Source organism: Odontesthes bonariensis, chromosome 22, assembly GCF_027942865.1.
Source record: "Odontesthes bonariensis isolate fOdoBon6 chromosome 22, fOdoBon6.hap1, whole genome shotgun sequence".
In the NCBI taxonomy this organism is placed as follows: domain Eukaryota; kingdom Metazoa; phylum Chordata; class Actinopteri; order Atheriniformes; family Atherinopsidae; genus Odontesthes; species Odontesthes bonariensis.
Window position 1 is genome coordinate 20,676,511 of NC_134527.1, and position 9,294 is coordinate 20,685,804.

Consider the following 9,294-nt stretch of genomic DNA (forward strand, 5'->3'; position numbering starts at 1 on the left):
GCACCAATAATACACAAAGCACTAAATATTCTCCTTCCAGACCGTATTCAGAGGCTGTTTGACATCAGATGCATGTTCCAAAAAAGCAAAGAGGACAAATATATCTGTTGGAGATCACTGTAGTGATCTGAGATCTGATTTTCAACATTTATTCTTTATTCTTATTCCGTTGTTTTGAAACAGAAATGTTTAATAGCAATAGCCATTGCTCGACTCGGGATGTTGTCCAACCAGGAGTACAAACCAGCTGCAGTTTTAATAAAAAGCACGAGCAGCAAATCTTCACATACACTCAGTGTCGTGTATAAATGAAACGGGAAAAAAATGCATCAAAATATGGGATATTCTGTTGAAATGCTGCAAAATAAACCAATAAATGTTTTGCTCGTTTTAGTAAGTAAAAATATACTTGCACAGAGACGTATCGACGTCAGGTTTGTTAAATGATTGTTGTTTACAAATCAAGCTGTTATGAAAACATGGAAATCAATGGTTTGGGTTATAAAATATTTGAGGGTTGATTTATGGCATTGTTTGAACTCATTTTAAATGAATCGGTGCAGCAGACTTCATTCACTTAACAAAAAAAAAGACACACTCCGTTCAAAGTGCTTGTTCATACAAGATTCCATTTTGTTGCACGAACCCTCAGTAGAACAGATTTACTTTAGGCTGAATGATCGCGTCATTGGTCAGCTTTCCTTTTTTTGTTTTATCAAAAAACAAAAAGGTGACAGTTTACAGGGATTCAATTTAAAATGATTACGCAAAACAGACTATAAGAAAAAAAAAAAAAAAAAATCTCAGAGCTCACAAAAAGAAAAGAAAAAACTTCAGACTTTTGATTTGATGTGCGTATTCTGGTTTATTATTTTTATTGACGTCATCTAAACACCGACCAACTGCTTCAGAGTGCAAATCATTTACAGTGCAGGTGAAAAAACAAGAGTTTGGAGTTTATTCCCTCACGAAAAAAAAATGCTTTACCAAGACAAATAGAGAAGATTCACTATTATTTGACCCGCTCACTTTTCTACTGGTTTATGAACAGCATCTAATTTTACATTGCAGCCAGGCTCAAAATGGAGTTAAAGCAATGCAAGTGAGCAGCACCAAGCTTCTACCTATTCAGTGGGTCGTTTTGTTCACGATCACAACCATTGTTAACATTGTTATAAGCTTAAATATGAGGTGTTATCAGACACTGATGTAACAAGGTCACTTATCACCTGCTTTTATAGCCTACCATCAACAGTGGGAATTTCATTCTCGGACGACGCTATCTGATCTTTGTCCTCGTTTCTCCTCAACAGTTTGTTCCACACCTTATTGAAGGCGCCGGTGAAGGCCGGGCTGGAAAAATAATACACGACGGGGTTGAGGACGCTGTTGAAGTAGGTTAAGCACACCGATGTGTAGAAGGCCAGGTTGGCCTCCTCAAAATATCTGCATTCGTTGTACCTTGTCTTTAGGATCCACACGGCGATGCGGGACACGGTGCTGGGGAAAAAGCAGATGATGAAGATCAGAGCCACGGCCAGGACGAACTGAACGGCCCGTTTGATTTTCCCCTGTTTGTCCAAAGTCCTGTTGTTCAGCTGACAGGTAATTCTGATGGTGCAAAAGGCGACGATGGCAGTGGGAAGGAAAAACTGGATGACATAGAAGGTGTTGTGCCAGGTGGAGAGGGGATTGAAGCCCATGCAGATGTTAAAGCTCTCACACTGTGTGCGGTTGCTGTTGTAGAAGAAGTGCTCATCCGCGAGAAGGTACCCGGTCGCCAGGAAAATCAGGCCCCAGAGGCCGAGGGACACCCACAAAGCGTAGCCCAGGCCCAGGCTGTTGATCCGGTTCCTAGGGTGGACGATTTTGAAGTAGCGGTCGACGGCCACGGCCGTGAGGAAGAAGATCCCCGCCGCACGGTTGGCCGCGAGCAGAAAGAGGAGGATGCGGCACGGGGCGTCGCCGTAGATCCAGTTTTTCCCGCGCCTGTAATAGTCGGCTCGGAAAGGCAAGCAGAACAGGACGATGGAGTCCGCAACAGCCAGGTGAGTCAGGTACACAGAGTTGGGCTTCCACGTGTCCATGTGAAAGACAAACATCCACAGAGCCAAGATGTTCCCCATCAGCCCAAACATGAACTCCAGGATGAGTATTGGAGGCAAAACCCGGTCCAGGGTGGGCGATTCGAAGGCACAGCAAACATCCGAGTGTGTGAGATTCATCCTCTGACCAATCAGTGATACACAACCGCAAGCTGTTGCTATTTACTGAGTCCCAGATATGCAGCAACAGGTGTCTTTGTTGGAAAGGGACTGATGTTTGCACTCATGCAAAAGGGTCACAGACAAATATGCTAATTCGTAAGTAGAGTGAGCATCTGTGCAGGGTGTTATCTTTGGGGAAGCGATATTGACCCAAAGGAGCATGGGAACAACTGTAAATGTCATCTGCGTGGGGAGTGTGCCTTCATTATAAAACTATTATGCCAGGGAATAGGTTTACTCATGGGTATGAGGAGGATGCATGAAAAACAAGTAACCTGCGGCCATCTAAGAGAAACCAGGTGACTGCGGTGAATCATTACCCGAAAAAGAAAAATCGCTTTTATGCGTCGAAAAAAAAAAAAAAAAAAAAAAATCGGACAAGTGGACCAAAAACAAGTAAAACAAACTGGCAAAGAGGACTAGTGTGTACAGGCGAGAGACTGAAATTTATTAGCCTACAGTTTGCTTGAGTGAAGAACATTTGTGAAGGACTCAGGTCATACCACACCTTTGGCAAACGAGAGAAAGCAGCTATTAACTAAAAAAAAAAAAACAAAAAAAAAAAAAAAAAAAAACCCCAAGTGAGTGGCCAAGTCCGCAGCTTTTTATGTACAGTAAATAAAATAGGTATAAAATGACTTAATGTGTACATTTGGCCAGGTTGTCGCTGTTACAGGTCACATCTGTGTCAGTAAAAGTGCATATTTGGTCTTCACTTCACTTCTTGACTTCACCCAGGTCATCAATGCTGTCATCATCCACCTACAACAGAGGAACACAGAGCGTTGGTGTCCGTCCTCATCATTTTCATCACGTCACGGCAAAATAAGAACACTTCCGAATGGTTTTCATCACTTTGTCGGGTGCAAACTTCACATTTATCACTTCATTCGTCGAGGCAGAGGGGTTTAGGTTTACATAGGTATAAAAAACACATTTCCACCCCCCCTAACACTGTACATAAGCAGTATTCCTGCTGCTATTGTTCATTTGAGATGTGCCAAACGAGCTGCTCAGCAGGCATTTTGGAAGTGTGTTTCAAAGTGATGTTAAATAACAGAAGAAAAGCAGAGACTACAAATGGGGTGTTTCAGGAGCTGAGTCCTCTGTGGGAGAGAATAACTCCCTTAGGTGGGTGTTGTAGAGGAAACCCAGGTCCTCTAGGGAGTCTGTTGTGCGTTAGCCACGTACAATATCAACCTAAACTTTATTTGATGCGGTCAAAGTCCTTTTCAGGCAGGAAACGCAACATCAATGGCTTCATCGGTCTGTTAAAGCGACAACATGCACTCACTTTCTTAGAGATAAACCTGAGTGGATACACCCGATGAGCAGATTCAGATTTTCCACAACTAACCAAAATAAACTTAGGTTTAATTTTAGCTTTGATTTTAACGTTTTTCTCCTAGAGCCATCTCCCTCTGCTGCTGAAAAAAATAAAATAAAATAAAATAAATCCTTAAAAACAGTCCAGCTTCCTGCATTTATTTATTGAAATATTTATTGAAAATCTAACATAAAAATAACGAAAGCATGAACCAGATTTTAGATCCTGAACCCCTTTCTCTCTCTCTGTCTCAATGTTCTAATGTTCCAGGATTTGACAGATATTGGCCAAAAATCACCACGCAAAGTAAGATTCAAAATCAGTGTGAGGTCATTATGTGCAAGCCGGGTTCCGCTTCATCGAGAGAGAGCAAAGTTGGGAGCAAAAGACATGAGTAGATTTTCTACAAGTCAGCGGGTGTGATAAACCTCTTCCACAAAGACAAGACCGCTTACCTCAGGCCACTTCTCTTGAATGACGTCGATTATGTCGTCTGTAAAATCTCCCTGAATGATTATTTCATCCTCTGCTGTAACTGAGGCACCACAAGAGAATTTCTGGGCAAAGAACCGCTGAGCCTCCTTAAGCTCAATGTCTGCAGGAGTGAAGAAAGGATTTAGATTGAAGCACTGAGTGAGTAAACATTAAGCAGCGCAGATGACGAAAAATCACAAAAAACTCTCACCAAATGTTGCCAAACCGCACACGCGTGTGACGTATTTCTTCTTGGCTCTTGGGATTTTTGCTATTGAGACTTTCTGAGGCACCGTCTTCTTTTTCTGTTTGATCTGGCCTCTTCCACCTGAGAAGAGAGGTGAAGTAAACCAGAGTTATGTCTTTCAAAAGGTAAAAACGGAGATGATTGACAACTGGACGGCTGCGACGGCCCAAGATGAGCAGCTTCATAGGGATAATGAGCCAACAGATTCGGCCTAAAATTATGCACTTACATGAAAGCAGTCGAGATAGAAGTTCTAGTATGGAGACAACACGAGACTGCGAAAACTGTCCGCTACAGACCGCTTCCATGGCAGATATTTAAGAGGAAGTTCTACTTTTGTGCTTTTCTTTCCTTCTTAAACTGACCAGCATGCACAGGTGCAGACGTGGAACGCAGCCCTGATTTATCAACCTGACGTCAACACCACATGTTCAAGTATTTGTTTGGCTATCACTCGGATCCTGATGGCAACAGTCAACAATGATATCACAAACCGTATGATTTTCCAAGTGTTGTGCAGCCCAATGGTTTGCTCAGCACTACTCCTTGCTCTCTAAAAGAAAAAGGAGCACCTGCTCTCCGATCAATAAGGAAAAAAAACAGAGGTGTAGGGTCAGGAGGAGGAACTGAGATGGGGGGCCTTTGAGTGTCAACGGGTCAAAAGCTGGTGGGTCAATATTTCTTCTTTACGCGTCGGGATATGGGAAAAAGTCAGAAAAAAAATTACATTTGCTCCCAGTTTTGATCTAGTATTTTATTCTAATTCATACATTTGATGCTTTTGTTATCACATTTTCACCATGTTTACCAGTTTGTTTCCATTTGAACCTGCCTAATAAATGATTCAACTTTACTCCTGAGTTTGGGTTCACTGAAAATCTAAATTTGATATTAACGTTATTTACACACGCATCACCAGGATAGAATTGTGAAACATAAGAAAGGCGGATAAACAACGAATGTCTCATGGCCAGAGGTGGGTAGAGTAGCCAAAAATTGTACTCAAGTAAAAGTACTGTTACATCAGAATAATATGACTCAAGTAAAAAGTAGTCATCCAAATAATTACTTGAGTAAGAGTAAAAAAGTGCTTGGTGAAAAAAGTACTCAAGTACTGAGTAAATGTTGAGTAACGTCTGATTTATTTGTTAGCACAAGCATTCAATCAGACAGACAAAAATACTAAATAATCACGTTTAAACAAATTAGAGTCCATCCAATCAATTAAATGAATTAATTCATTACAAAATAGCTTAAATTAAAATAACCCAGGTAAATTCAAGAACTTCTATAAAAAAAAATAGGCTAATAGACTTAGGGAATGTTTAAAACATATGTAACCCATATGTAACCTAAAAAACAAATATTTACCTATCCACGAAAAAAAAAAAAAAAATAATAATTTAGGAAACTTACCGCTACATGTTTCCTCAAGTTAGATATTGAGTTTTTGAAAGCTGAAATGTCCGTTTGTTTTGGTTGACACAGAAGTCACATAATGTAGCTACTGTTTCACACTTTTTGTAAGGTAAACAGGCTTTCAATATGAGGCCAAGGGTGTTCCTCCTCGTCTGTGTCTGCATTTCCGACCGTTGATTCAGACATTTTTCATCTATTTCTTTTTTTGTTTGCTACGACTAAATTGTAAAGCTAACCCGTCCCGCTGCTGAGATTGTGTATGGTCACGTGACGAGACTGCATGGCTACGTTTGATTGGTAAAACACAGTCACATGGCAGAGCCTTTAGCGGAAGTCTCTCTCTCTCTCTGTCTAAATAAAACATTAAAATGAGACGTACGCGGGTTGATTAAAATAATAGCGCGTTGAATACCAAAGAGGTAAAAAGAAAAGTAACGAGCTCATTGTAGCGGATTAAGAGTACAGTTTCTTCTTCACAAATCTACTCAAGTAAAAGTAAAAAGTATAGGGATTTAAAACTACTCCTAGAAGTACAATTTTTTCAAAAACTTACTCAAGTAAATGTAACGGCGTAAATGTAACTCGTTACTACCCACCTCTGCTCATGACTCAGACACTCATAAAAGATATTTTTTAAGTGCGTACATGAATATTCTACATTGTAAACACCCTGAAAAGATAAAAGATTGTTAATCATTCTCCATTTCGTTCAACGTACCCCTCTTCTGTTTCTTCTTCTCCTCCTCCTCACCTGCAGGGGGAACTTCTCCAGCGCCGGATTCCTGCTTGGGCGCGTTTGCTGCTGGACCAGTTGGGCAGAAAAGACACGAAAATATATTCAAACCAATTGAGCAGCAATACTTATCCAATAAAGAGCACATAGGCCTTCTTAAATGGATGCGAAAGTTTACCGCTTGACAGACTGCTCTTTAAATCTAAAAATGGATTTTAAGAGGTTTGCTCATGAAGCTACGACACATTTACAAACACAATATAACGGTTGTCATCGTGTCTAAAATCATTCATTGCTTTAAGCTCGACTTCTACATTTATACATGTTTGTGTCGAAACATTTTGACCCTCTCTCACAGGTGTTGGATTTATTGTGTTAGCCATTAAATCATCATGCTGTGCAACAACTCCACTTAATAAAAGAAGTATAGGTATGTTAGCTGTGCTGTCATGAGGTCATCTTTCTGAGATGTTGACAATGTAGATGAAAAGTGGCCTTCGGAAGGTTCCAGAAGAAAGCGGGATTTCAGCAAAACGTATTAAAAATCTCAAGTGACACTCACCTACAGTCATCCTAGCAAAAACATCTGGAAAGTTCTTCTCGAGCCACTGCCTGCATTTGGCTGGCTCAGGCATGTACTCGCAGTACTGCGGACACAACAAAGTAGATTCCTTTATACTGCATCTCTGCATAGAAAATATCTCCAACAGTTAATTTACACTAATGTGAGCCCCAAAAGAGAAGTCAAACTTACCTCTGTAGGCAGGGAGCACACTGCAGAAATGAAAAAACAAACAAACAAAAAAAAAAAAAAAACAGGAATTTAGGTGGAAGAAATGAAGATAAATAGAGATAAATGCCTAAAATAAGTAAGTTTTTACACTATACCTCCACAATAAAGAACTTTCAGTGGGTATTTTGAATCATTCTCTGCTGTTCCTTGCTCTGATCTGTTTTCTGAAGAACCTGATTCCATCTCAGTAGTAGCCATCACAAAGTATCTGGATAAAAGACAAAGAAATGACAGGAAAATTAAAACACACAACGAAATGAACAGTGCAGGTTGGTGTGACTTACTTCAAGTTTTGGGTCTCAGTTCATTTGTTCAAATCAAAGAATAACAGTTGATTTATAAGGCTTTACTCTTTATTTTTTTTACTCAATAAGAAATAAATGCCTGGTTTGAGTTAACACATCGCTACCTGCATGTCTTCAGATCGTTTGATTTGTAGGATGAACAGTCCAAAAACCTGTTTATCACCATGTGTGATAAAGTAGGGTTACAAACTCTCATGTTAGAAACTAGAAAACTACAAATATCAGACTTTTAAAAGGATAAAAACGAAGATTTGATCAATTCCTTGTAATTGTCAGTTGATCAGGCATTGCAGCTTTTATTTCTACATACAGAGATGATCATTTTAGGCAAGTTGGGTTTTGTAGAACTGCCAAAAAGGTCCAACAACTAGACTGGGTGGTCGTTTTGTACAGCAAGGAGTTTGTTAAAAGTTGTGAGGCATTCTTAATGAAAACTAGAAAATTAAGGACAAAGCAAAGTGAAACTGAAGCCTGCCCTGAAAATAAAGTAAGGGTGAAATCCAACAGTTTCGGGTTACATGAAAACGTCAAAACATGTAATAAAACCAGATTTGTTATCGCAAAACAGGGTAGGTATGAATGAACAAAGCTACACAGAGTATTTCATCATGCTAGCCTGCCATGACAACTCATAATTTACAGGGAGCAAGGTTCAAATTTATGGAAAGTATATATTAGGAAACGGACTAATGTGAACTAAAATGGTTATGTAATCTGTTTCACGGAGGTCTAATTTAATGCTCAACGGCAGCAGACCAGCACTCATGAGGGAAAAAGCTAGCCATAGCTCGCTAACACATGCGGCTCTTTTTTTTTTTTTTTTTTTTTTTTTTTTTTTAAGTGGCTGCGCTACTTAACAAGACCTGTTTGCTCCCAAAATCAATGTCAAATCTACCATTAAAATGTCGAGATTCTTGTGGATTCTATCACCGTGGAGACAACATAAACTCAGCTAAAAATAAGAAACACTGGGATTTAGTTTCAGTGGTTTCATTCATCAGGTTACGTTGACTCACCAGCTGTCACCGTTAGCACTTCAATTAGCTTAGCAGGCTAGCGGAGCTAATGCACCGCTAACTGTCAGGCTGAATAAATAAACACGGACAGACACTGAAACGTACCCCGCACAACAAACTCTAAAACTGATGTCTGTTCAGGAGGAGAGTCGCATTATTAACGTTAGTTTGACTTTTAGAATATCATTCTTACTGAATATCTCAGGTTTACTTGGCGTACTTTGAGCACGCCCAGTAGCGCTTCTTGTTTTAGTTGTTGGCGCGGCAGATGTGCAGTAGCGCCTCCTGGTGATTCGGAGAGAAAACACCAAACTGCTTCTTCTTCTTCTCTTGGTTTTAGACGCCCCATAGCCAGTTTTGCTGTAATTAGCGTCCTCGTGTGTTCACACGATATTAGTTATTTTATTTTTTCGTTACGATTCCATGGTATAAACTGGAAAATAGATGAATAAATATAAATGAATATTCTATATAAATAAATAAATAAACAATAAAAAGTTCTGGTAAAACATTTGAAGTATCGTTAACACTCCAGAAGCATTTAAAATTTACTGAGACAATGTTAGCTCTCCAAAATTGGGTTCTTCGTTTTCAAATAAATTTCATTAAGTTAAAAAATGACAACAATAACACCAGCAGGTGTTTTATATCATTTTCTCAATTCAAATAATTTATTTTGAGTAGACTGGTCTAACGTCACCAGTGACGCGCTA

General features: G+C 39.6%; 2 protein-coding genes across 7 annotated transcripts; both read right to left on the bottom strand.

The window, feature by feature from the left end:
• Positions 1–853: 853 nt before the first annotated feature.
• LOC142372733 (hydroxycarboxylic acid receptor 2-like) lies at positions 854–2,597 on the bottom strand. Its single transcript, XM_075455689.1, has one exon. It carries the CDS (start codon positions 2,223–2,225, stop codon positions 1,236–1,238), a length of 990 nt encoding a protein of 329 aa, XP_075311804.1. The 5' UTR covers positions 2,226–2,597; the 3' UTR covers positions 854–1,235.
• A 92-nt stretch (positions 2,598–2,689) lies between these two features.
• denr (density-regulated protein) lies at positions 2,690–8,881 on the bottom strand. 6 transcript variants are annotated; one of them, XM_075455692.1, is made up of 8 exons: positions 8,775–8,881; positions 7,356–7,468; positions 7,222–7,241; positions 7,028–7,114; positions 6,453–6,540; positions 4,280–4,396; positions 4,050–4,189; positions 2,690–3,029 (listed from the first exon to the last, which is right to left on the bottom strand). In XM_075455692.1, exons 2-8 carry the CDS (start codon positions 7,456–7,458, stop codon positions 2,985–2,987), a joined length of 600 nt encoding a protein of 199 aa, XP_075311807.1. In that variant the 5' UTR covers positions 7,459–7,468; positions 8,775–8,881; the 3' UTR covers positions 2,690–2,984. The 6 variants fall into 6 exon arrangements, with proteins under 6 accessions (XP_075311807.1, XP_075311808.1, XP_075311810.1 ...); XM_075455693.1 differs by having other exon boundaries at positions 8,802–8,877; XM_075455695.1 differs by having other exon boundaries at positions 6,453–6,533; positions 7,030–7,114; positions 8,582–8,875.
• Positions 8,882–9,294: the final 413 nt, after the last annotated feature.